This window comes from Mesoplodon mirus, assembly GCF_964341445.2.
Source record: "Mesoplodon mirus genome assembly, contig: HAP1_SCAFFOLD_838, whole genome shotgun sequence".
NCBI classification, from domain to species: domain Eukaryota; kingdom Metazoa; phylum Chordata; class Mammalia; order Artiodactyla; family Ziphiidae; genus Mesoplodon; species Mesoplodon mirus.
The window spans coordinates 44444-72173 of NW_028295201.1; the positions used below are offsets into that span (position 1 = coordinate 44444).

At 49.5% G+C, this 27730-nt stretch overlaps 1 protein-coding gene across 1 annotated transcript in view; it reads left to right on the forward strand.

Annotated features, from left to right (window-relative positions):
- Positions 1–27730, forward strand: part of LOC309797656 (BCL-6 corepressor-like) — a 31366-nt gene that overhangs the window by 1448 nt on the left and 2188 nt on the right. Inside the window, 14 exon segments of the mRNA XM_082646116.1 lie at positions 783–921; positions 7028–7054; positions 8505–8710; positions 9745–9873; positions 11397–11786; positions 12448–12501; positions 12968–13154; positions 18508–18753; positions 20001–20182; positions 20513–20530; positions 20534–20767; positions 25648–25814; positions 26965–27110; positions 27546–27623. Of these exon segments, the coding sequence (XP_082502242.1) occupies positions 9871–9873; positions 11397–11786; positions 12448–12501; positions 12968–13154; positions 18508–18753; positions 20001–20182; positions 20513–20530; positions 20534–20767; positions 25648–25814; positions 26965–27110; positions 27546–27623 (1705 nt within the window). The 5' untranslated portion in view covers positions 783–921; positions 7028–7054; positions 8505–8710; positions 9745–9870.

Here is a 27730-nt window from a genome sequence, read left to right on the forward strand (position 1 = left end):
CTTTATGATAGTAGATTCTGGGCTGTTACTTTTAAGATTATATATGGTAGTAAAGTTTGGCTACGTTTCCACTCTTTTTGATTTTAGATGTAAGCTATATTTTAGTAATATTGCTTAGTTTTAAGTGCAGATGTCTGTTAAAATGCCATTGTGATAACTAATATAGTGTAGAGTATGAAACTGTCCTGAGAGATTAGCCTGTTAGAACCTGGTAAGGAGGCTTACCAGAGGGCTCTTGGTGACTCCTAAGAGGGAATGTCATGTCTGCTTAACATAAAATAGAGTGCAAAATCATCAAAGGTCTTATTTCATTACCACAGACTCAGAAATAAAGTACACTTTTTTGTTGTAAGTTTTCCTGTTGCTCCTTTAAAGGTGCCAGATGTCTGACACATAGGTTAGATCGCCTTATAACCTAAAGCTCCCTGTGTTTAGTTTGCTGTCTTCCCATGTGGAACATTAGCAGTTCAAAGAAGAGGAAGCGCTTCTAGAATCATAGCTAGATTAGCTGTTTTAAACAAATTTGGTGCTAGGTTTGGTTGAATAGATAGGGTTGCATATTTGCAGAAAAGCTAGTTTTTATTTAGAAAAGTCTGAACTTCGTTCCACTGTGGGCCTGATGATAGTCGTGGGGTAGCAACAAGAACAATATAATTTTTGTTTTTAAAATCCCCATTTTCCTTTTAGTCAGAGAGTTTATAGATACTTCCAGTTCTGAAAGTGAAGCACAGAGTGAACCAGAACAAGTTTCTGGTTACAACAGACTACTTGCCACATTAAAGGATGTTTCCAAGGAAGATGAGGAGGAGGAAGAGGAAGAAGACAGTGTTCTAGATGAGACGGAAATGAATCTTGAAGATGGCGATAGTGACATCGTTGTGGAGGAAGAGATGGCGGTAGAGTCTACTGACATGCAGAAGAGTAAGTGTCTTTCATGTGGGTTTATCGTCTTTGCAGGGACCACAGACAGATTGCCCCAGGGGCAGGGTGCCTTGTACCATAGAGCTGGGTGAAAGCACATGGATTCAAAGCAGAGAGTCTTAACATTGTTGGGCTCTGTGATATCTTCAAGAATCTGATGAAAACACAGGACCCTCTGGCCATAAAAATGCAGAAATGACATTTTTGCTTATGATTTCCAGGATTTCATCAATCCTACTTCAAATTCCCCTAATTGAGAGGAAAGGGAATGTAATTCTGTTTTTGTAATGGTCTCAATTTATGAAAGAGATTATTGTTCCTGCCTTAGAGGAGCCAAGTTTAATGGAAGATAGACATAAAATATACAGAACTTTTCAAGCATCAAATCTGAATGGAACCGATAAATATAAGGTGTTAAAGAGATGCAGCGTGGTCCCATGCTGCCAGGGTAAATGAGGGGAGGCTTCAGAGAAGAGCTGGGATTGAAAGCTTAAAGGAACTCTGTTTCACTCAGACATCTAGGTGACTATTTTATTTTAAATTATTATTAATTAATTTATTTTTGGCTGCGTTGTGTCTTTGTTGCAGTGCGCCGGCTTCTCACTGTGGTGGCTTCTCTTGTTGTGGAGCATGGGCTGTAGGCACGTGGGCTTCAGTAGTTCTGGCACACGGGCTCAGTAGTTGTGGCTCACGGGCTCTAGAGCACAGGCTCTGTAGTTGTGGCACACGGGCTCAGTAGTTGTGGCTCACGGGCTCTAGAGCACAGGCTCTGTAGTTGTGGCGCACGGGCTTAGTTGCTCGGCGGCATGTGGGATCTTCCCAGACTAGGGCTTGAAGCCACGTCCCCTGCATTCGCAGGCGAATTCTTAACCACTGTGCCACCAGGGAAGTCCCCATAGGTGACTTTTTAATTTAACTTTAAAATCAACTTTATTGAAGTATGAATTACATTCAACAAGGTGTACCCATTTTAAGCATGTAATCTGATAAGTTTTGACAAATGTGTATATATATATTGTCATCGCCAAAGTAAGATACAGAACACTTCCAATACCTGCAAAAAGTTCCTTCTTGTCCTTTTACAGTCCGTTTCCCAGGCCTGGCATCAGGCAACCACTGACATGCTTGCTTTCACTATGTATTAGTGTTTCCTATTCTAGAAATTCATATGAATGGAAGCATACAATAAGTACCCTTTTGCACATGGCTTCTTTGGCTCCTCATGTTGTTGTGACTCATCCGTGTAGTTCATATTAGTCATTCATTTCTTTTTATTACTGGAATAGTAGTCCATTGTCTGAATATATCTGGGTAACTTTTTATATTCTATTATCTTAATGCCTATTTGCCTTACTGTATTTTTTTCTATACTTTAAGGTGTCACACACCATTCTTAGTGTTTTCATTCATCACTTGTACTGGGATAAAAAAATCGTTGCCTCAGACTTAGGGATTTTTAAAATTTTGTTGGTTTTCCAGTTTCCTTTCATGTTTTAGGTTTTTAAAAATGAAAACTTTGGTTTTTTAAATTATAAAAGTAATATATATTTACTGTAAAAATTTAAGAGGGTAATATAGTTAACGTATATCTCCTCCACCCTGGGATGAACACCTTTAACATTTTATAGAACCTTCCAGACTAGTTTTTTATGGATGTATGAGTGAATATATATTTGTGTGTATGTGCATAATGGCCTTTCTTTAATAATATAACGTGTGTAACTGTGGGTTACTGCAGCTAGAACCCTGGTGTCCAAACTCCCAGGCCAAATCTCCTTCTACTACATTACACTACCATGGGGAGGTTTAAAAAAGAAAGGGAAAGTATGAAGGGTGATTTTTCCATGAATTAAATCAACTTTAAAAGGCGCATTTGGAGAGTCAGAGAGTACTAATATTGTTAGAAAGAAGAAAGGTTTAAAAGCTGGTTAAATCTCATTTAAAAAAAATCCATATGTAGCACATTGTGAAAAAGAGAAGGAAGACGGCATTCATGATTACTGGGCTGGCAGGGTAGGGGACAGTTGCCTGCTGGGGGTGGCTCTCGTACTGGCTCTTCCACTCTTCACACTTGTGCTCGGCCAGGGCCAGGGACCGCTGAGGGAGATCAGAGGAGGGGGTGGTGCCTGGGGGGTTCCAGGGAGTTGTGCAGCGGGCTCCCTTGCCACCCAGACTGCCCCAGGGTTCCCAGCCCCAAGGATTATGGAGCATCCCCACACCTGTTTGCTCTGCAGTTGCTGTTCTGCACGCGTTTTCTCCTCCGGCACTTTCTGCAGTGTCTCCTTGGCCTTCTGCTCATAGCTGTTTTTCTGGTCTTCCATCTGTAATAGCAACTTATTCATTCCCCAAGAAGTGTATTTCTGTAAATTTCAGGCAATTCAACAAATACACATTGACCTACTGTGTGCTAAGGCCTGAGCAGGGATACAGAAATGAAAAGAAATTGGTCCTTGCCCACAGGGCAGAGATGTCAGTAATCTGGTGGACCTTCTTCCAGGCTGGAGGCAGGCAGGGAGAGTCCCTCAGGTGATGTGAGAGGTGAGTGGGGATAAACAACTGCCCTGGGCGTGCTGGGCATTCTCCCCTAGGCCTTCCACAGGCACTTGAAATCTGACATTTCCAAAGGGAAATCATCTTTCCAAACCTGCTCCTATCTCAGTGGCCAGCATCACCACCCACCCAGTCTCCCAAACCCTAAACCAGGGAATCCTCCTTGATTTCTCTCTCACCTTCTTCAAGGCATCAGTTCATCCTCAAGCTCTGTCAAGTCAACGTCTCTAACGGTTCATCACTTGTGTCCTCTATCCCCACTGCCACCTCCTCAGTCCAGACCCCAGTGACACTATTCTAGGGGTTATGCAGAGACTATGTAGTATCTTCGTGCCTTGCCTCCCTTCAAACCCTCTTCAGTCCTGCAGCTAGAGGGTTCTTTCTAAAACTTAAATCTGATCCCATCACAACCTGCTTAAATCCCTCAGTGGTTCTCAGAGTTATAAGAATCAGGTCCAAACCCCTTGGCATGGCTCCTGCTTACAAGCCCAGACTTTCATCTCCTGCTGCCTCCACGCAAGCTGAACTGCTTGTAGGCCCCCTAAGCACTGTGCTTTTCAGCCTCTGCCTTTGCCCATAAAGCTGCTTCTGCTTAGAGTATCATGACCCACGCTTCTCACCTGGTTAACTTCTACCCATGTTCAAGATTCAGCCCTAGAATCATAAATTCTGATAAACTTGGCCAACCATACCTCCCCCCCGACTCTTTATGGATTAGGCAGTTTTACTGGTGTTCACATAGTATCTATATTGCTAATCTATTGACTCATCTGTCTCCTTTAAGGGATTGTAAACTCCTTTGGGGCAGGGAGCATTTTTTAAAAAATAAAATTATTTTTGTAGGCTTGGGGATCTGAACACTATTCAGTAAAGTCAAGTTTTAAAAATGAATAGTATTTTTAGAATTTCTCCTGGCTTCAAGGTCAAAAAGAAAAAGACACAAGAGCAGCTTTGCAAATTCACTGGGGATCTTGCCTTTCCAGTGCTTTTCATTTTTATGCCCTGTGATTTTTGGGAAAGCAGGAGCCTTTTAGTGTCGATTCTGGGTTACCCAACTGGGTAAGAGATAGTCTAGATAATGCAAATTTAGAGTTCAATATCATATCATTTCCATTTAGCTTTGGAGTCATCTGAAAATTTGGATTTAAATGTTGAGTGGGTCTTACGTTCTTGGAATTGTCATTAGAAACCAGATACAGGAGTTACTGGTTGAGATCATACATGGTTATGTCCAGGTTATTGGACTTAACCATGCTGGTCACTGACCAGCTTTATCCCCCATTGAAAACGAGTAGACTGGCATTCTGGATGATATGTCAGTCTCTTATGAGCTTGGTTGGCATTACTGAAAAAAATAAAAGTTGTGGATCCGCAAACCCATAGACTATATAGACTATGTTCCCCTGCAGAATTCTAACTACGTGGCCACCTTATCTTCCTAACATCAAGTGGGAGCAGTCTGGCCGGTCCATCTCGTTTTCTTGATCTTGAGTCCCCTGCAAAAGACATCCCCCTTTTCTGCACCAGCACGTACGTCACAGCCCTGAAGAACGTGTAGACATCTGAGATACGTTAACAGTGCGGGAGGGCTGATATCCCGTGCACAGACACATAAATGCCTATTAGACCTGGAAATTGAAAACCAGAGAGGTGGGGCCACACTGGTTTTGGCTCAGGCCACCAGCCACTGGTGTTCCCAGCAAAATGTTCCCAGTGTGGGAGTTTGAGGAAGCAGGGAAAGGCAGGTGGTGTGAGTTTATTAGGACTTGAGGCCCTCAGCCTCGCACCGAGGCCAGCTGAACCCCGAGAGCGTGCTTCCTGCCCTCCTATGGGCTGCTCCTCCTAAAGGTACTTGGTTTCAACAGTTATTTGTGCATCAGATTAAAGACTGAAGGGAGAGGGAACAGCAAGCCTAAATTCTTCATATCATATGCCACCTCCCTTTCTCTTCTTATTATATAAGCAATTCATGTGAAAAACAAATAAGGCCAACAAAACAAAACAAAATTACCTGAAATCTTTTTTTTTTTTCAGATTTTTTTAAAAAATTAATTTTACTTATTTATTTTTGGCTGTGTTGGCTCTTCATTGCTGTGCACGGGATTTATCTAGTTGCAGCGAGCAGGGGCTACTCTTCATTGCGGTGTGTGGGCTTCTCATTGCGATGGCTTCCCTTGTTGCAGAGCATCGGCTTCAGTAGTTGTGGCGCGAGGGCTCAATAGTTCTGGCTCACGGGCTTAGTTGCTCCGTGGCACGTGGGATCTTCCTGGACCAGGGCTTGAACCTGTGTCCCCTGCATTGGCAGGCGGATTCTTAACCACTGCACCACCAGGGAAGCCCTTGAGTTCAGATCTTATCTACGCAGCATGTACTAGCTCTGTGACCTCAGGGACGTCCTTTAATTATTTTGAGTCTTAGTTTATTTATCTGTAAGAGGGAACTAATGATAACTGTTAGGGTTGTTATTGTTCTAAGACATGATTCCACACTAATGCAGTCCAGCAGGGTGAGACAGACATGTCAACAAGTAATTGCGAAAAATGAGGTGGTATGGTAGGATGGAGGGGTGCGCAGCCTTGAAATAAAGGAGGGACCCGCTCTGCCCAGAGTGGGACTCAGGAAGGCTTTGCCAAGGAGGGATGTACACACCGGGTCTTGGAGGGTGAATGGGGGAGGCAACAGTGTGGGAAACAGCTTTGATGTATTTAGGAAACTGCAGTTTTTTCCAGGATAATTAGACCGTGGGTGTGGGCAAATGACAAGAGACTGGAGAGGCGGACAGATCGTAGATCACAGAGGGCCTACAGTGTTGGCTACTCTGACGACTGTGGGCTTTTTTCTGTAAGTGACGGGTGGGTGTTGAAGAGTATCCCATCTTCAGATTTGCTGGTGGTGAGGATGTGTTCAACTGCGAGTAGAGTTGCTTTAAGCTGTCGCATTTGAGAAGGTCCTAAAACAAGGCAACGGGAGAAATGGGAGGGGGAGGCGGAAGTGAAGAGACCTAGGTGGTAGAATCAACAGGACCCAGAGGCCACTGGACGATCCAGAGCGGAGGAATAAGGAGCAGTTCCCAGGGTTACAAACTAGGAAGAAAAGTGCTCTAAAAATCACAGGATAAGTTCCTCTTTTTTTTTTTTTTCTGTAGAAAAATAACAATGTGTTTTGTGTGTAGCTTTTACAAAAAGTTTGGTAAGTTACATCACAGACTACTTAATTAAGTGCCATATGAGTGCCATAGAGGAGAGCTCTCCTCATTCTGTAGGCAGCATTAAGAAAAGAGCTAAAGAAAACATAACTATAACCATATTGATACACTTAAAATTAACAAAGGTCTGAAGAAAAATTTTAATGTGATTGCAATGTTTATGGTAAAGAAGAATTTGAATTTTAGTGTTTCCATGGTTTTTGAGTGTACAATTCTGAATTTGCATTATTGTTTACATTTTACAACTAAATTTTATGTTTATGAAAATGATATTAAGGTGAATAGTCAACCTGAAATAAAGTTTATATACAAGTGTTTAAAATATATTCACTGTGTTTTCTTCTATTTTAGTTACACTTTCTGGAAATGGAGAAAACGGTAAGGCACTTTTAACTTTCACTCTCAAGTTAAGTAGACTACTTATGGTATCTTAATTACAACCCATATACTTGTTATTTAGTGATGACTGTGTGTGTTTTGGTTTCCAGAAAGAAGATATATATTCTTAAAGCTTAAGTGATTAAAAGGAGATGTGTTATTAGATTTATTTTTATACATTCAGTATATTCTCATTTGTGTTATTTATGTAAATTGATTATTTTGTAAGGCATCTAGTACCCAAACTTCTTTGATGTATTTATATACATATTTTTGCCTTGTATATTCTTTAGAACTCTTTATAGTAGTGGTTCAAAGATTTTTAATATCAGTTCTAGCTAAGTTTGAGGAGGAGGTGTTTCATGATGTCTGAATTTTATTGGTGGTTCTCTTGTTTATGCATTTGTTTAAAATAGTACTTTACTACTCATAGTCATTTAATTAAGTAACCAGACTCTGAATTTGTGAATTATATTACTAGTTCATTTTGAAATGGAATTAAAGTTTTAATGACTAGTCAAAGAGACGGTGTCTGGAGAGAAAAATCATTACTCAAAATTTTATTGAGATAAAAGAAAATTTTAAGTCCTTTGAGATCAAATTTCAAAAATAAAATTTGATTTGAGATATGAAAATCCAGAGGATTTCTAAAACAGTTGAATGGTTAGAAACTTTTTTTGTGGTGGTGGTGGTTTTTTTGGCCGAGCTGCATAGTTTGCAGGATCTTAGTTCCCGGACCAGAGATTGAACCCGTGCCCCCTGCAGAGGAAGCGCTGAGTCCTATCCACTGGACCGCAAAGGAAGTCCCTAGAAATTATTAATAAATATTCTTATTGTTGAAAATAGAAGGCGTTAAGCATGTAAATCTCAAGTTGACTTTGGATCTAATTTCTCAGTAACAGAACAAATATAGACTCAATCTTGGTAGGCTTGTTTTTCTTGCTTAAAATCAAAACTGTTTCCTGTGTGTTGAAAGCACAGATATAGAAAGCAGAGAATTTCTGAAGTTGTTATAAAAGAACTTTTAACTTGGATCATTATTTCTTGGGACTATTTTCCCCATGTCTTTCAGAGAGTCTTAATTACCTGAAATCTTGCTATCCGAAAGTTACCATGAGTATTTTGGTGTATACTTGTTCCAGATTTTTCTTTATTTTCAACCCTTCATTAAGGCCATTGTAGTCTTGACAGATGATGCTGGCACAAGCACTTGAGCTGAGGCTCCTCTTTTTAAAATACTGTATTTGCATTTGGCTTAATTTCTCTCAGGCCCTGCCTTGCCTGGTCCCCAGCGTGGTGTTTTCTGCTGCAGTCTCTGTAAATTGGAGTTGGGGTGATGGGGCGGTCAGGCAGGGCTGTGTGTATCTGTGTCTGTATGAAGGAGGGCGGGCACACTTTCCAGTGTTTCTGGGCAACAAGCAGGCACTCACTGCAGTTTCCTATCCCTCAGGCCTGGGCTGTGGAGACAGGGGAAGTACCACGAAGGGGTGGACGACCCCGACCCAGCTAAATGGAAGGCCCAGCTCCGCTGTGTGCTCAAGAAGAGCAGGGAATTCAACCTGATGTACGACGGCACCAAGGAGGTGCCCATGAACCCAGTGAAGATATATCAAGTGTGTGACATCCCCCAGCCTCAGGGCTCTGTCATTAACCCAGGTGAGGCCCCAGCTGCTGGGGAGAAGGTGGACAGTGTGCCAGGTTCTGGGCTGGACCCTGAAAGCGATAGTCGACTTGAAAGTCGCCTCGCTTACGAAGTTGAAGACTGGTAAATAAAGCAAGAAATGCTGTCCCTAGAAAGAACCCAGAGAACAAAAGATATAAACTCAGCACAGTCTTCCTGCCCACCCAGTGGAACAGTAAAGCATTAGAAAGAAGAGGGGGTATTGAGTCCTATAAAAAATAACTTCTCTTGGGACTCAACACTGAGAAGAGAGGCCAGGTAGTTTAGAAGAAGGAGGGCTTAAAACTTAGAAGGTCTGAGTTATAAACCTCGGTCTTTCCATTTCACTACTTGTGGGACATTGAATCAAGTCATTCAACCTTTTGAGCCTCAGCTTCTTCCACTATAAAATCTGGGTTCTCATCTTTCCTGCATATTTCAAAGGCTGTTCTAAGAATCAATTGACATGACATTATGAAGGCTATTAAATTCTCTTTATAAATGATGGGTAAGTGATCATTTAATTTCTATGGTATTTTTCCTAGGAGAATACCACCTGATCCCTATATTTACTCAATGTTTAGCAAGTTCGGACTAAGCGCCAGATAATTTAGACTTGACCTCCAGTGAATCTAGTGAGGCTCTGCCATGAGGGAAGGGTCTGTCTTCACAGTAAGCTTATAAAGGAGAGAAGCTGTGCTGCTTGGGTCCTTAGAAGGGATGCTAATGTGTAGAAAGGGGTTTAGAGTAGGAATTAAAAGATTTCTAGGAGAAGGGAGTAGGGTCTGCAGCTCCTGGATAGGGGAGGGGATGAGAGCTTGCACTGGGGCTCCGTAGGAGGAGCTGGGAGTGGGGTGAACACCCTTGGTTCCCACTCTTTGGCATTGAGGGTGCACACTGAACCCAAGGCACCTCTGTGCTGGCAGTGCCTAGCTTGAACAGTGGGTCAGCTGCAGGGATGACAGTGCAACGTGAGCGCCTCACTTTTGACCTTTGTGTGTGTGTGTGTGTGTGTGTGTTTCTCGGGTAGGATCCACTGGATCTGCTCCTTGGGCTGAGAAAGATAATGATGTGGATGAAGAAGATGAGGAAGATGACCTGGACCAGTCCCAGCACCACCTTCCCATCCAGGACACCTTCCCCTTCCTGAACATCAATGGTGAGTGGGGTGGGGGGCGGGACAGAGGCATGGAGAGGATGTAAGGGGCTTTGGTTTTGCAACCGTTGACACCACATCCACCATTGCACTGGGAGCAGCGACCAGGCCCTGGGGCCAGGCTGCCAGTCTGTTAGCAAGTAGGAGTCGTAGGCAAAGGAACTCCGTAGGCATAGTTATCCCAGTGGGGTGGCTTCTAGGCAGAGAGAGCATCTTCTGAATCTTATGTGATAATTCAGAGAAATTAAAAAATTAAATTCATTCTCAATCCCGCATACAAATACACAAGCTGTTATAAAGTTTGCTGATTTCCTTCAGGCCTGCAGGGATCATTTTCGTGAATTGTAGGCCAACTCTTGTGCTATTTCCCTCGGTACAAATTTTCTGTCACTGCCTTAACAGCCTCTGCTAAGGCTGTATCATGGGAAACTTGTGGCTCTACAGCTCTTAATACTAGGCTCTGATAAAATTTCTCTACTAGAGACTTTTATCTTTTTTTAATTAATTAATTAATTTATTTATTTTTTGTGGTACACGGGCCTCTCCCTGTTGTGGCCTCTCCCGTTGCGGAGCACAGGCTCCGGATGCGCAGGCTTGGTGGCCATGGCTCACGGGCCCAGCCGCTCCGCAGCATGTGGGATCTTCCCGGACCGGGGCACGAACCCGTGTCCCCTGCATCGGCAGGCGGACTCTCAAGCACTGCGCCACCAGGGAAGCCCTATCTCTTTTTTAACTTGACTGTTTGAATTCAGCTTCCCAGGAGAGATGAGTGTGGAGGTTGGAGGGTCCCTGTGGGACAGAGCAGGCACTGCGTCTCCCACTGCACGTCCTGAGGAGGCTCGAGCACAAGGGGAACTGCTCCTCCACAGCCTCTGCGCTGGAACTGTTCACTGACGTGCTCCTAGTCATATGACTTGCATTCAGTTGAGTAGCTTTTCATGACTTGTCTAAGTTCCATCTGGCTGCTAGGGTCCCATGAGATTCTTTGGCCACCTAGAGGATTCAGTGTATCAAGAGGATCCCTGTAGGGTTCTGGAGTCCCTTCCCGAGGTGATGCCCCTTCTGTTGAGAGTCAGGAAGTGACTCTTATCTGTCTACTTGCCCTCCTTCACTTACCCTGTCATGTACAACCTTGCAACCAAGTGATGAGTAAAGACAACGATCCTAGAGCTCTCTCAGGTTAATATTGCCCCAGCTACATTCCCACTTGGTGCAATGTTAAGATTTGGACATTTGGAAATGTGAGATCCTTTCCCAAATCTTTGGCTCACTCATTCTGTTATTCTCACCCCTTAAAAGGATGCAACCCATTTCCAGGATCATGATTTCCCTTTTCTTTTTTTTCATGTTTTTTAAAGCTAATATTGTGTGTCCTTACGTTATGGGCCACCTTGGATCCTTTATGGAAACATGTGAACATATATTAAAAATAAAAAAGTAAAATGTGGCCACACCGGGATTTCATTGCCCTGAGAGAGGAGTTGGGGCGCATCAGTGACTTCCACGAAGCCTATACTTTGAAACAGGCTCCGGGCCAGCCAGTTTCCGGCTTAAGCAAGGAGAATGTTCCAGCGGTAACCAACAAGGAGAACCTGGCGACGCCGGTCTCGACTCCATTCCTGGAGCCGACCCTGGGGAGCGACGGCTCTGCGGTCACTTTCGGGAAAACCCAAGAAGATCCCAAATCATTTTGCGTGGGCAGTGCCCCACCGAGTATGGACGTCACCCCCATCTACACCAAAGACGGAGCTGACGAGGCAGGATCAACCGATGGCAAAGTTCTGAAACCGAAGCCATCTAAGCTGGCAAAGAGAATCGCAAACTCCGCTGGTTACGTGGGTGACCGGTTCAAGTGTGTCGCTACCGGACTGTACGCAGACTCCAGTCAGCTCAGCCGGGAGCAGCGGGCATTGCAGGTGAGCCCCCCCACCCACCCGAATTTCAGGAGCCTGACCAGTTGTCAGGTTTTTTTAATATGTGAAGAGGAGGGGGCCGGGGGTATGATAGGGCAGGACACCGGACTGATTTGGTTAATGAAGCTTAGGATAATTTAAATGTTTGAAATGTGTCCAGTAAGGGGACGTAAGTGGATACTTTAAGTTATTCTGTAGATTTTAAGCGAACTCCACTCGAATGCTGATAATGGAAGTTTTAATTATTGCGAAGGATGTCTAAAAGACTGCATGACATTTACCTATCAATCGCTTTGATTTCTCTGCCGTTACTGTACGTTAACAAATATACCTAAAAGCGCTGCTTAGAATGCCTTACGTGATACTTGGTGGAGGTGTGTAGCGGCCGCATGTCTGAGATTCGTGCAATTTTTTTTTCCACCAAAAAAACAAACAAACAAAAAAAACCAAAAAAACAAACCTTGCTTAAAGGGATAGAGGATGTATTTAACTTGCTAGTGAATGATAGATGTTGTATAGGAATTTCCTTAAGATGTTTTACTTTTAATTAAAAGACAAATAAAGCCAAATTGTTTTGCAATGTTAAGAAAAAAATTGGTTTATGCTTATAAAAATGGATGAAGTTATCTAAATGATCCATTGAGTGCCCATTTTAATTACATAGATGGAAGGATTACAAGAGGACAGTATTTTATGTCTACCTGCTGCTTACTGTGAGGTCAGTTCTTCAAATTTTTGTTACTAGAATCTTACATAAACCTTTTGAGTTAAATTTCATTTCCAAATATACAAAGGGAAGTTTGTGGGCCTTGGTCGTCTTTATTCATTGTGCATTTGTTTTCTTTTGTGTTTTTGTTTTGCTTTCTTTGCGTTGTGTTTTTGTTTTGTTTTATTTACCTTCGAAAGAGAATGTCTGTCTCTATGCCACAGTGTATGTATGGCTATACATACACACCACATATATCTCTACATACATATGGCTTTACGAATAAAGAGTGTGTGACTAGTTACACATAGACACTCTTACATTTTTATCGTTCAATTTTAAAATATCTCAGTTGTATCATAAGTTGTGGTTGGTTTGGGGCAAACTTTTCTTTGAAGATACTTTCCTTTAAGGTAAGGGCAGTGAAATAGCTTTGGTGGTAAGGTGTGTCTTTTTTCCATCTCCGTTCTCTTTCTAGCGTGCAGTGATGCGCTTCTCAGAGTTGGAGATGAAAGAGCGAGAAGGTGGCCACCCCACGACCAAACACTCCGAGGTGCGCAAATTCAGCCCCGCTGACTGGGAAAGGCTGAAAGGAAGTCAGGACAAAAAGCCAAAGTCGGTCGCCCTGGAGGAGGCCATTGCCGACCAGAACGACAGTGAGAGATGTAAGTGAACCCAGGCGGCTCGCGTGTGGTACCACGTCGGTGGGAACGGGGCGGTTCCGCTCCCAGTGCCGAGGGAGGTGAGAGGAAACAATACGCTTGCGACGGCCCAGCGTCGGGGTGCTGGCTGTTCGGAGAACGGGCTGCTCTGGCCACCCTTCCCAGCTGTGGATTGCAAGGCTGGGCGTCCTTTTGAGCGTTGCGGCATCCAGGAGTGAAGCACCTATGAAGTGTTGTTTCCTGGCACGCATCTCCTTTTTCCGGAGAAATGCTCGTCCTGTAGTTAGTAATAGTCTGATACAGCAGAGCAGAGGAACGGCGGTGCAAGACCTCCAGCGTCGCAGGTACGTGTTCTGTTTTGTAGCAGGTACGGATCCGGGTTTTTGGTAGCAGTGGAATGACACTTGCAGCCAGAGCCAGACCCTCCAGAGTGACGGTCTCCTATGGGAGGGAGTGGAGAGTACTCGGATTCTCCCTCCAAAGGCAGAGGTTTCGTTAAAATGGGATGAGGGCTGACGAAGGCACCAGAAAGATGAGCATAATTATTTTCTGTGGCAGGCTCGTTTGCAGTCATTAGGAGTTGACGGCACGCTCCAAGGGCGTGGGATAGACGAGGGCGTTCTTCCTACCAGACGGGGTGTATTATGTTTTGGAGGCAAAATTGGAGAGAAAGCTAGTGTTTGCCTCGAGTCACACTCTGCGGTCCCATCAGCTGCTCCCCCACTGGGGTTGACTTCGGGCTTTGCCCTCGAGACTTCCTGGGCTAATGAGATGTGTTGGCAGCCAGTGGAGGTCTTTCTCCCGCTTTCTTCAGTGTGCGTGCTTGTGGCCTGCAGCCTGCTCCGGACCCCAGAAACCTCACCGGTGATGGTGAATGAGGGCACCTAGGTGAACGTCGAGGACAGGGTGGGCGTGACATCCTCCTGAGACGGGACAGTCGGGGGTGGTGGGCACGTTTGGGAGGTCCAGGCCCTTGGACCCAGTCGTAGGGTCGGCGTTCACCCGCACGCTTAGGTCGTGGGTGCCTGATGCAGTTCGGGAAAATTGTGGTCAGCAACAGCGTGTGCTTCTCTCTGCTGCTTGGAGCACTGCCCTCCCCCAGCTCCTCTTTGGGGTCAGACAAAGGCCTGTGGCCAGGGTTCTGGGTAAGCCACACCGGGACCGGTTTGTCCTACGTGGCTCCCGTAGACGGGGATTTCTGTGGCTAGTCAGTGGCGGCCTTACCCGAGGGATGGGGCTCTTGATGTGCTTGGAGTAGCCGATTCCGAGCTCCTCCCCCTCGGGACTGGAATGAAGAACGGAGGGTCCAGGCCACCCTGGAGTGAACCAGCAAGAAGGCCTCCCTCCTTGCCTGTGCTCACAGCTGACACGCAGCCCTTACCCTCCTGAGTGGCCTCATGACTCAGCTCCTGGGGAGGTTTCTCAGAGAGGTGATAAAAGTGGACAAGGCCAAGTTCACGGGGATGCGCTTTTCTGAGGAGGGGATCTGCCTGTTCTGGGTGGATGGTGAGGGAGGCTGGAGGAAGGGAGCGGGCAGTTAACCGGCCTCGAGTCTTCTCGCCCTTTTCTCCTGCAACGTGGCCAAACCCAGGGTGGCCGCTGCCCTTCACGTCTCAGTGGCCTCACCCGCCCTTCTTCCCAGAGACGTTTGTGTGCGTCCTTCCCAGTCTTTCCTGCTGAGCGTGGAGACGAGAATTCGGTGTGGCTGATGGGGAGCAGGGCCTGAGCCCCAGACGATTCTGAAAGCCCCCTCTCCCCACCGCCTGCCTCCAATCTCAGACCGACCGACGGGTCTCTTCCTGGAGCACCCGGGACGTGGCCCAGTGAGCCATGAATCACCACCGTGGGAGGGCAGTAGAAGGGTTGGGGAAGGTGAGGGGCTCCGTTTGAAAGGTTGGGGCAACGGAGGTGGGTTCCCCACCCACCCTCTGTCTTGTAGAGACGTGGGGTTTGTAAATAGCTGGTCAGGAAAGGTCACCTGAAGGGGCCACTGTTCTTATTGCGGCCTCCACGTCCAAGGCACAGCAGGTGTTCATTCCATTCAGCTGGAAATGAATGGGCCTTCTTGTTCTTGGGCCATCATGTCTTGAGCTGATATGGGCTCAGGTCCTTCTCATGGGTGTCGGTGTGGCCGAGAGCCGAGCTGTGAGCACATGGGAGCTGGGGCGGGGATTTGGGGCGGGCAGGGGTCACAAAGAGGGTCCAGGACGCCTTCGAGATGCCTTCCCCCTTCTGAGGCAGCCCCTACCCATGGAGGGACCAGGAGCTTCCAAGGTGGTGGGTGCTGTTTGCGTGGCCCTGGTGCGGGTGCATCTTGTTGCTAGGGGCTTGTTTAAAAAAGGAATTAACTTGAAAACACAGGGGCCGAGACACTCATTTATTCTTTATGATCACATGGGTGGCTGAGTGACATTTTTATTTTGGAAGTTCACCAAATGAGTTTGGAGGTTCCTCAGACTTGGAAGTTCATCACTAGGAACCCTCAGTGGCATTTGAAGACGGGGCGGGGCCAGGAGGCATTGGTCCCTTCCTTCTCAAACTTGGAGTAAGCATCTCCCTTGCCAACCACTTGGCTGGGACAGGCCTAGGACCTGCTCAGTGGCAGTGCCTGGCCAGGAGCTGGAGGAAGCCTCCGTCGAGGGGCTTCATGAGACTTCTTGGCTCAGGGAACTTCTGTTCCAGCTGAGCACCTGCACGTTTGTCAACTACTTTGGAACAGAGATCCCCTGCACTCCTTCCGTAGCGGGTGTAACTTTGAACAAGGTTAGCCCTGACTGGAGGTGCTATAGTTAAGCTAGAGAGAAGGGGATTTTAATCCTGGGGAGCCTTCCAGCGACTCAGAACCCTCTCACCTTGTTTAGGCCTCACTGGGCATGGCTCAACCGTGGTGAGGGTGCTTTGCTGCCACAGTGACTTGTAAATGTTGCTGTGGTGATGCTTCTGTGAGGTGATGCTGTGGTACAACCATAATGCATTTGGGATATGTGTGCTGTGAGCCACAGGACCATGCTGCAGGGACCACGTTCACATCTTGCTTAGACTGGGTGACCAAGGGCACATGGCTTCCCACTTTAGAAGGGCCAAAAGTAGCGATGATGGCAAAGCCTGATGGTTAGGATCCCCGTGTATCTATTTATCTCCCCATCTCCTTTGCCCTCGAGGGTAGTCCTCCTGTGGGTCGTGGTTAGAACAGTCTTGGAGAAGCTCCAGGTGACACGGAGCCTCTACCCCATAGCTGGTGGCCATGGGGCTCTTGGGCAGTCGGGGTGGGTGTCCTTCAGGGTTATTACTGGCCTGGGTAAGGTCACACGAGCGTAAGGTCTTGGGGGGCCTTAGCTGAGGGGAATTGAGATCTTTGCCCTAAAAGGCTCCAGGGTTGGGGGAAGGGTGGATGGACCTAGTTTGGAAGAAGAAACTTTCAAATTGGACATGGGGGTTCTTAAGGTAGCCCTTCCATTCCTCCGTGGATCCCCTCCCACGGAGCTTTTAGGGAAGGCTGATTGGACCAGAGAAGTCCGGTGGTGTAACCAGCAGGGCTCACCTCTTAAAATTTCCTACATTTCAGGCCTGAGGTTCTGGCTGGTCTGAAAGTCTTGGCATCTTTTGGTTAAAGGGATTTTTCCAGCCTTTCTCTGTGCTGAGCCCGGCCCGTGATGATGAAGCCCACCCCTGGAGGGAGGCTAGCAGTAACATTCCCACCTTACAAGTGAAGGGGACCGAGTTGAAAAGCGGCGCCATTCCTGCCCGAGTGTTTAAGAGGGTCACAGAGCAGCCGGAGTGAGAGTTGCAGCACGCCGTCTTCACCGGGCCTGCGGCAGCCTGGGCTGCATCACCCGTAAGCACAGGCCAGGAGTTTGGGGTTTCTCCTGCTGCCATGACAGGAGACCCTCGCGGTTGGGGTGATTCCACCATTCCGGCAAGAGTAGATGGGGACCTGTCCCACCTTGGGATACCCTTGGAGAAAAGCTAAGTGTGTTCCACCATTGAGAACACAGGTCAGGCTAGCCCAGGCCAGGGTGAGGTTCATCCCCACAATTGACTGCCATTAAATGCTGGGAATGGCCCCAAGAGAGGCTGATCAGGGGACCAGCCGGCTGGGCAGAAGTGGGAGTGATACTTGAAGGGGTCTAGGGAGAGGAGGAGGAATGCGAGCAGCATGTGAGGGGTGTGTCCATGATTTCATCTAGAAAAACGGGCTGTGGGAGCTTAGCTCAGGTGTTAACGAAATACCAAACTCATACACCCACCCCCACCCCCGGCCGGTGATGGACACAGGGTCATCTTCGGGGAACTCTTTAACAGCACAGTGATCGTCATGGAATTATTTGTGTGTTAGAAACAATGTGACTGGCAAAGCAGTTGAACTGTTTCTTTGGCTAGAGCAAAAGTGAGGAGTGATGTTAGGCTGGGGTGACTGGAGGAAAAGCCCCAAGTGGATGCTAGATTGAGCACAGGGGGCAGGAGCAACACAGGTGGAGCTGGGGTGTGAGCCGTTCAGCCCTGCCTGCCGCCCCCCCCAACCCCCCATGAAGGGGGTTGGAGTCTTGTCTTTGAAATGTCCTTAGATGCTTGTTGCCTGGGAAGGAAGGCCTGGAGACGTGCCAGGTGGGTGACTGTTGTTACTGAGGGCCTTCTTCCTAGACAGGAAATAGGAGCAGCGCCTCGATGGCAGTGAAATGCTCTTCCCCCCACGGGTGTGGAAAGAGGACAGACGGACTTGTAGCAATCTGGTTGAGTTCTTTGAAATTGCCCTTGACCCTGTGTGTGCACCGGGAAGCCTTTCCTTTCCCTTTGCCAGGCTCCTCTTCCCTTGGTCTCCCCAGCTTCCCAGCCTCCCACCGTTCCTTCCCTACCCTTTTGCTTCCCCCTCGCCGCTGCTGACCCAAGTGAACATTGGTGCTATGTCTGTGTAGATGGCAGTTGGGGGCTATTTGGTCTCTTGATGACATCGGCCTTTTTTGTTTACTAGCAGCTGTTTCCATAGTAATTTGTAGCTCCGCCCTGATGGGTTGGATCTTACTGTGAGGTCACTCACTCCCCTTTAAGAGTAAGCCACCTTGGAGAGTTAAGCAGTCAGGGAGTTATCTCACATGCCTGTAGATGCCCCACCTTGACCCTTGAAGGATGGATTGTGAGTGGGCTACGCGCCTCATTTTCTGCTTCCTTTGCTGGTTGTGTTCAGCTGTCCTTCCTTTGGGATGTCTTTCTGAGGGTTTTGTGCTTCCAGCGTGTGAGGCCCCTGGTCTCCAAAGGTGGGGGGGTGGTCTGTTGGTAGCAGATTGCCTTGGGCATGGGGGTCCTGCCTGCTCCTGGTGACCTTTGTTCCCTCCTTTCCGGGTTGTCTCCCCTCCCCTAGGGGAGTGTTATGATGGAAGCAAACCTGACCCCTTCAAAGCCCCAGAAGACAGTGATCTTCCTGAGGACATGGACACGGAGCCCCCCAGAGAGTCCCCCGCCGACCAGGCGGCCCCGGACGCGTCACGCAACCCCACCCTCCGGCTGAACAGAAAGCGCAGGGTCTCTGGCGATAGGAACCACACTGAGACCACTGTGCTCCCGGAGGACTGTCTGCTGAAAGCCAAGCGGAGACGGGTCTCCAAAGGTGAGCTCGGTTTCGCCTCGGGCCCGCAGGGCACCCTACGGCAGTCCTGGGGCGGAGCAGTGGAAAGTTCCAGTCCCACCCTGGAGCCCTGGGGGGAGCCACTCACCCCTCCCCACCCCCCACCCCCCACCCCCCCAAAGCCAGGTGCCGGGGCTGGAGCCCAAAGGTGGCCAAAGGCAAATAGGCCCCCTCCCGAGACTTGGTGACAAGTTCCAGCCAACACAGTGGCCACACCCCTCCCCTCCCCCACCCCTGTTAGTGATGTGTAAGACAGTTTGTTTCCCCCCCGGCCTGCCCCGGGGGGCTTCTTCATTAATTTGTAGTTGTTTCTCCATTAGCGGACTGGCCTGAGAGGGAAATGACAAACAGTTCCTCTAACCACTTAGAAGAGCCACATTATAGTGAGCTGACCACCCTGAGGTGTGCATTGAATTAACAGGGCTCCATCCCAGAAAGCAGCGCCGCTCGCTGCACCTTAGAGAACGGCGGGAGCAGAGAGCAAACCTGGCCGGCAGGGCAGGAAGGAGGTGGCCCAGGCGGTTCAGCCTGCGGTCACCCCCCAGGGCAATAGCATCTCCGAAGAGAAACCTGGCAGGAAAAGGGCAGAGGCCAAAAGCAACAGAAGCTGGTTGGAGGAGTCCCTTAAATGCAGTGACAGTGAACAGGGTACGCGCGGGGCGGGGGGCGCTCCTGGAGGGTGGATCACCCGCCCTCTGTGGGAAACGGCCCTGGAGGGGGCCTGAGCGCCATCCAAGTTGACAAGAGTAGCGTGTGGCGAGCGGGGAGTTTTCTTCATGGGGTCCTTTCAGCCTGCGCACTTCCTTATGGAATGGACAGTGAGGCGGGAGCGCGACTTCCTGGGCTGCTCCTCATCACCCAGCCCGCGGCTGGGCAGGAAGGGAAGTCTTGGGTGAGCCCGGGCGCTTGTCAGCGCCCTCATTCCAGCCTCAGGCTGTCCCCAGTCGCCCTGTCCCGAGCCCCCAGGTCCCCCACGGTTGGGGACGGGAGCGCACGAAGGGCTGGCTTCTGTCCTCTCTTGCGGCCCTTTGAAGCGACTTGCCATTTGGCGTGTCGTGGCTTAGCCTATTTGCCGGTTGAATGTGGGATAATTAAAATATTAGTGCTTTGAAAACATAATCGGTATATCTTTAAAAACTGAAGCTGCTCCAACGATCCGTGCTAACAATGGGCTTTTCGTTCCTCACCGGCTACAACTGTGTGACGCCCGCTTCTTCTCCCCATGACAGATGTGCTGTGCGTGGACGAAGAAATGGATTGGCAGCCTTCGCCCCCGCCGCAGAAATACACCGACAACAGCGAGAAACCATCCGGGAAGCGACCGTGCAAAACCAAGCATTTGATCCCTCAGGAGCCCAGGCGGGGCTTGCCGCTGCCAGGGGAGTCCTACGTGGACAATGCGGATGGCAAGGTACCTCTTGCCCCTGGCTCTCCCCCGCCCCCCGGGCCTGTGCAGGCACATCCCGCCTGCCTACTTCTCTGCTTCTGGGGACAAAGCTTTCCTTTTCCTGAACCCCTCCCCCCAGAACGTCACTGCCCCTTCCTAGGGGACCTGTCTCCAGGGTGGTGGTGAGGTTTCCAGCGAGTAAAAATGCACCCTCTGCCTCCCGCCCCGCCTCCCCCAGACAGAGAGGAGGAAAAGTGCTTTCCTCCACTCAGGTTTGTAACTCAGGGAGGAGGCGAACCAGGCGGGCGGTGGAAGGACAGCCTGAAATGTGTGCGCTGCCTGGTTTCGTGATAGGTGACCGTCCGGAGATTTTGAAAGCAGCCTGAGCCCAGTTCCGACTATGATCTTTCGCCGGCCAAGCAGGACCAGAAGCCCTTGGACCGTTTGCAGCAATTGTTACCAGCTTCCCAGGCCTCGCAGCTGACGTGCTCAAGCTCCCCTCCAGAGACCACCCAGTCCCGCCCGATGCCCCCGGAAGTGCGGAGACTTATTGTCAATAAGAACGCGGGCGAAACCCTCCTACAGCAGGCCTCCCGGCTTGGCTACGAGGTGAGCATGCTTGTGGGTGCCCCGGATCAGGATCCGCCGGCTGCTGCTCCTTGGGTGGGGGACACACTGGCTGGGGATGGGGGGGCGGGTCTCAGAGCCCAGCCCCCTCCACGTGGCGGGCTGGGCTGGCTGTTCCAGCAGGGTGTTTGCGTTGGCCCCGCTCACACTGCGGGCTCTTTGGTGGCTTGTTCAGTCGTGGTGTGAAAAGAAAGGCAGGCCTCTCTGACGTTCCGTTCCCGTTCAGGCAGGTAGGCTGCTTCAGCCAGTCCGGCTCACTTATCTCTGATATAAAATCTGACCTAACCCAGGGCTTGGCGACCAGGGGAATTTTAATGAGCCCTTTGGGTTCTGAATAGCAAGAAGGAGAGTAGTTATTAGCTCTAATAAGTTGTGCTGTTTGGGGCAGAGTGATGCCCCTGTGGGGTAGCGGGTGGGAAGTGTCTGTGCAGAGTAGGGGTGGGAGTGGGGCAGACGTGAGCAGTCTCTTTCTGAGAGGGCACGGGAGCCGAGGGCTGATGGGCGGGGAGCAGGGGTTGAGCCTTGCACAAAACTCCTGTCCACACTGCTGTATCCCAACCCAGCACGCTGATGACAGTGATGGCCTCTATTGCTGGAGCAACATAGAAAGAGAGCTGACGTCTGCCTAAGCCCGTGTGACCTGTAGTAACTCCTTTCACCCTTTTAACATCTTCACTGGGAGTAACGAGTTCTAGCCCACTCTCGGATGAGGAAACGGAGCCTCAGAGGGGTTGGCTGATCCCCGTACAGGTAGCAACCCAGCAGTGCCCCACAGCCCACCACGCTCCTCAGCAAGACGGGCTCACACTGGAATTGCCCTTTTTACAGTTCAAAACCTCTGTGAGGCAGATGACTGTCTCTGCCCTGTGCAGTTCCCCCACCATACTTGTCAGGAGCAATTGGGATGTAATAGCCCACAGGGCAAAGGCATTTTTCTGTGCTGGCGTCAGCCCTCTGGGAGTTGAATGGTGACAGTAAAAGGCGGTTCAGCAGGCTGAGCGTGGAGGTGTGGCTGAGCACTGGGGTGGCAGGACCCAGGCTGGCCCGCAGCCCTGGCGCCCACACCCTCAGCCAGCTCTGTGCCCCCGTCCCCCGCCTCCCGTCGTGTCCCCCCACCCCGGTCCATAGCGCCGTGAGCCCTTGGAAGTGTGCCTGCCTTGGCCCTAAGGCATGACTGGGGGTGGGAAGTTGGAAGCACCAGGGCTCTGCTTAGTTTGGGGGTGTTTTTTGTTGTTGTTGTGGGTTGAATGTGCTGTTGTTTATATCTCCACGTCTCTTGGAGACCTCTCCATTAGCTAGAGAGCACTTTCTGGTAGTTGGCGCAGTTACTTGCAGGTGAAGTCCAAGGAGCACCCAGTTGGCTTCCCAAGAGCTGAGAGCGGGCGCCTAGGAGGACGGAGCAGATGTTGCACATGGTGCTGAGCTGGACCCCCCGTGGTTGAGAAGATCGTCTCCTTGCTTCCAGCAAACGCTGGAGGTGGGGGGGAGCCCCCTAACCCCAACTTTTGGGTTAGGGTTGAGAAAGTAGACTCCCGCTTCCAGCAAATGCTGGAGATGGGGGGGCGGGGTGCTGCTGCACCCGCCGTGGAGGGCGGGGCTCCGAGCCCCACCTGTGAACTCGGCATCATTTCCAGCAGCCTCCCTTTGGGACCAGAGACGTCAAAAGACCCTCGTTGGTCCTCTAAGACAGTTTCCATTTTGGTTTGGTGGCTCTGAGGCCTGGACCAAGGGACACTTGATCCATACTGTTTTAGGCTACCTGGCCTTTGATTGCACAGGAAGCCTTGGGAATGTTTACGGTGGGATTTGTTTTTTTCTTCAAATGTAAATTTCAATATGTAGATTACACAGATCACCAGTGTTGATGCTGAACATTGTGACAAGTAGATGAACGCTTTCAACGTTGAACCCAACTTTCTGGGATTTCTCTGGGCAGAATTTTAAATGTTGGGATGATGGCCCAGTTGGGAGATGTGGCAGCTTCAACCTTTTACAATGGAAGGACAGTCTGCTTAACCAGATAAGGGTGTGGTTTGGGAGGGTTTTCCTGAAGTTTTGTCTTCAGCATTCTTGGTTATTTTCTTCTGCTTAGCCAAAGATACCATGTGCAGTATAAAGGCTGTCTGAGCTTTATGTCATGATAATCTGGTTCTGGAAGTTTAGAAACACACTCTGGCTTCAGATCCGCGTTAAACAGATCACTTGCGTGGCCAAAGACCTCAAACCTTTCCCTCCTGGGAAAAAGGCTTCTATTTCTTAGGCTAAAACGCCAGTGTGCAACCACATGCTTGTGCCTTTAGCGGTGATGGTTAAATTTTCTATGAATTGAATAAGTCATGTTTTTTAAAAAGTTAATGAGGCATTTAATTAACTCACAACGTCGGGCTTATGGCCTTTATGGTTACGTTTTGCGGGTAATGGCATTCGGCTTATAGCCGCTGAACAGAGAGCTGTCCGACAAAAGCAGCTTGACTTTGCTTGGGAATGGCTGGGCTGCCCTTCAGACACTCCCGTTTATTTCTAGCGGAGAAAATAAAGCAAGGAATGTGTTGCGTCGACAGACTCGCCCCGCCTCTTCGCCTTTCAGTTAGAGAAAGTGTTGGTGGCGACGGTTGCCATCCATTTCGAGGCCGTCACCCTCGTAGCTAGGAGAGTGTAGTCAGCCCACTTGACCCCCAACGGAGAAGGCCTGTGGGATGCTCGTCACAGCGGGATTGCATCCCTCTAACTGGGGCCCTCTTGGGCCTTTTGAATCTTCCCAGCTGACCAGGTACCACAGCCCTCAGTTACAGGTCTAGTGCTTCATGTTAATTGAACTTGGGGTTTAATATCTCTGGGCCTCAGTTTCCAAGTGTTGAATGAGGATAGTACTACCTTCCTTTCCTGCTCTCTCCTGGGTTCCTGTGGGTGACAGAAGACGTCCTCATCTGGGGAAATGAGAAGCACCGTGTAAATAGTGGGATCAACGTGGTTGGGTTAGGACAGCCCGTGGCCAAAGGTCTGACCTGGCCGTGGGGCCACTGCTGCCTTTGCTGCCATCTCCCAGGAGAAGAGAGTTGACTTACCCATCGGCTCGGACGGCCTTTCATTTCTAGGTACCCTTGAATCTGCCCTCGTAGTGATGAAGGTTTCCAGGCGAAGGCCATGATTGTCACAGCACATAAACCCTGGGTTGAGTAAATTGATCTGTGCACAGCAGTTGGTGGCGTTCAGAGCTGATCCCAGAGCCACGTGACAGGGCCTCTCCCTGGCTGGGGCACACAACTCATTAGCTTGCAGCCGTCCACTCAAGTCTGGCTAGTGAGGGCCTGCTAAAAGAGCGGCAGCTTCATGCGGTGTCCTGGATACCAGGGCTCGGGGCAGGTGGCCTGGGAGCCCAGAGGATTGTGGGCTTTCTGGCAGGTTGGGATGTAAACGGAGAAACGCATTCGTGGGCGTGCCTTTTCTCTTCCTCCTCTTGTTTTGGAAGGGAGCTGCTGCAGTGACCTGAAGTAACAGGGCACCGATGGCCAGGTTTACCAGCATGCCCCATTGGGTTCACGTGGTAAGCAAATGGAACATTCTAGTTCGCTCCCAAGTGAGTGGTCACCTTTGATTGGCGTGTCCTCCAAAGGGCATAAAAGGTTTTACAGAACCCATCTCGCACTTATGGGCGGCTAGAATGACCCCCGTTTTAGGTTTAACAGATGAGTTACCTGAGAGATGTCACAAGGAGGCCTGTTCTGACCCCATCCCATCCCCCCTTACCCAGCAGACCACGTGCTGGGCCACATGCACGTTCTGCCTACTCCCAGCTCTCAGAACCTGACAGCTCTCTGCTGGGCACGACTTACCCAGTATAAACAGTATAACGTGTTTTCTGGTGGCAAATGCTTTCGAGGTGTCTGAAAACTTTCTTAAGGTAATAAAACATGGAATAAATTCCTGCTCTGCTTACTGGGAGTGGTTCATATTAATATTTTAACAAGCCAGAGAAATAAGGTTAATAACAGTGATTCTAATGCACAGTGTTGACACAGAACATCTCCGGGGGTGGGGGGCGGTGAACGTTTTATTTGATTCTTGAAATGTGGAGGTTGCAGCCTGTGGTGTATCAGGTTCCTGTCATTAACTTGAGTAAATATGAAAATATTGGACTGATTCTGCCCCAAGAGGGTGGAGTGAGGCAAAATAGAGGGTGGGGTTATTGGAGGCATTTTGTGTCATTCCTCGAGGATGGAGGGAGAGAGCTTCTCTTTAACTCTACTTAACATACAGACAAGAGCATCTGAGGCCCAGGTTCTGATTTGGGGTCTTAACAGGGGGCGGGAGGATGTAGCTGGCCTGGGTGTCCCTGCTTCTCTAAGCTGGGGAATGTTCTCCGGCTGATTTAAGCTCTCTTTAAGTGTTGGTCATCCATACTTTTATCTAAACTTGTGTTATCGTCCACTGCCACCGACTGAACAGACCCATCAAGTGAGAATGGTCTGTGCTTGGCAATGTGTCATCTAAGATGTTAGCAGCCGTGACACCTCTGTACTGGTCACGTCGGCCCCTGGGCTGAGGGCTTTCATCACTATCCGAATGCGTCCTCTCAGCAGCCCTGTGGAAGCTTGGAGAAGTTCAAGGGTAACTTGGCCATGGCCAGGCCACTGGTGCAGCAGAGCCTTAGACAACACTGTCTGTATCTCCAAGCCCTTCTCACGCACTCTCGCCCCCCACCAGGATGCCTGCCGCCTGCCCGCGCCATGGTGGGCTTTTGGTCCCAAGGATGTATGCCTTTGAGAGTGGGCACCGCCAAGCTATGGGGAGGTCACCCTTACAAGGTTCACTGTATGGTGGTCTGATGGTATTTCCTCTCCTCTCCTCTCCTCTCTCTGTAGGAAGTGGTCTTGTACTGCCTGGAGAACAAGATTTGTGATGTGAACCACCGTGACAATGCGGGTTACTGTGCCCTGCACGAGGCTTGTGCAAGAGGTTGGCTCAACATCGTACGACACCTCCTTGAATATGGCGCCGATGTCAACTGCAGTGCCCAGGATGGAACCGGGTCAGTGGCGGTCTTGCTCTTGGCCTGGCCCTGCTGGGGCATAGGCAGTGGTTCTCAGGGTGTGCGGGGAACCCCAGAAGGAAAGATGGACAGTGAGTGCCATGTAAGCACACTGATGGCGGAGTCCTCTAGAATGGAATCGGACAGATCTTTCTGGCAAATTTACATAGAACTTTAAAACTCTGTGACGCTCTTATGGACAGAAGTCCCTGAAAACGTTGAGCGTGCATGAATAATCAGGGGTGTTCTCTTTTAAGACCCTGGACTCTTCACCAGCGTCTGTTGAATCACAATCTTGAACATATATGTGAGCTGAAAGTTGCAGGAGTTCAGACAGGTCCAGTGGCAACTGGCTTGATAGGACCTGCCGTGTCTACCCACATCCCCGGGCCTGGCCCCCACTCTGTCCTTGACCTCGGTTTACTGGCCAGAGGCCCAGGTCTGCATCAGCCCAAGCGTCTTCCTGGTTGTACCTGGGACGCCACCACGAGGCAGGGCACCAGGGCTTTCCTGACGGTCATGAAATCAGCAGAACCGTGAGGTGTTTGGTGGTTCATGGTGTCCACAGAGCATCCTTTCTGGATGGGACTGCGGCCAGTGTTCCCGACCCCAGCGGACACGGGCAGGGGGACTCTGTGCCCTCCTGAGGACTCGCCCTGCCTGTCGACTGCTGCTGGGCGAGAGGGTGGATCACTCACCTCCACGTTGGTTTCGGGAGAGGTTCCACTTTGCCCCTAGTTTCTTCTACAAACTGCACTTTTGGGGTTTTGTTTGTAATGGTGTAACAATGGCTTCTCGTATCTGCTTCTGTGATGCTGGGGTTCTTCCCCCCACCCCGCCGTACGTTTCCTTCTTACAGTCTGTCACTATTTAAGTTCATTGGAAACGTTTTCATCGTGGCCTGAGTTCCTCCTTGGGCCATGCATGAAGAGAGATTTGCATTGAAGAATTAGGCCTGAGATGGTCCCTTCACCTGTCCCGTAAAGGGTTATGTGTTGAAATAACAGAGTAATTTGTCGCAGCGACCGTACGCTCACCTCCTCGGTGAAATAGCGCGCCTACGAGGCTTGGCCGCACACGCTCGATGTTGCCCCGTGTCCTTAGAAGCAAGCGTCGCGTGCACAGGTGTAATCCCCCGCACCTCTCCTAGGCCTCTCCACGATGCTGTCAAGAATGATCATCTCGAAATTGTCCGCTTGCTCCTCTCCTACGGTGCTGATCCTACCCTGGCTACGTACTCAGGTAGAACCATCAAGAAAGTGAACCACAGCGAACTTCTGGAGAAGTTCTTAACAGGTACGGCAGAGGTCAAGACACGGTCTTGTTCAAGCATCTAGACGGTGACTTCACAGCCTTTCACCTGGGTTCCCCCTACCCCCACCCCCCGTTTACTCTAAGTGACCCTTTACTGGGAAAAGCGGCCCAACGTTAGTCTGTCAAAGAAGAGATCCATACTTTGAGTTTTGCAAGGTGGGGGGCTGGAAAACTCTTAGCTAGCCAGGCTAGCTTTTGTTTGGCAGGCTGGGGCGGTGAGGCGGGCAGTCCCTCAGGAAGGCGGGTGGACGCGTGGGGAGGTTTCAGTCAGATACCTGGAGGCGTGTGCAGTGGGACTTGTCGGGAGGTGACACCAGCCCCAGCGTGAGATGTTCCCGAACTCCAGCAGCACTTGCCTCTTACCAGCAGGCGTTATCTTGTTTCTCTCTCTCTCTCTCTGTCCCCCTCTCTCTCCAGACTGTTTAAATAACCTGCAGGCTCCTGACAACGGTAACCCCGGTTGCTCTTCGGAGTTCTCTGGCAGCTGTGTGTGTGGTGAGCAGCCTTGTTCGTTTCAGTTGGGCTTGTGGGGATGGGGGTGGGGGTGGGGGTGGTGCTGTGAGCAGGGCTTGCTTGGGAAAGAATTTTTCCAGGGTCCTTTT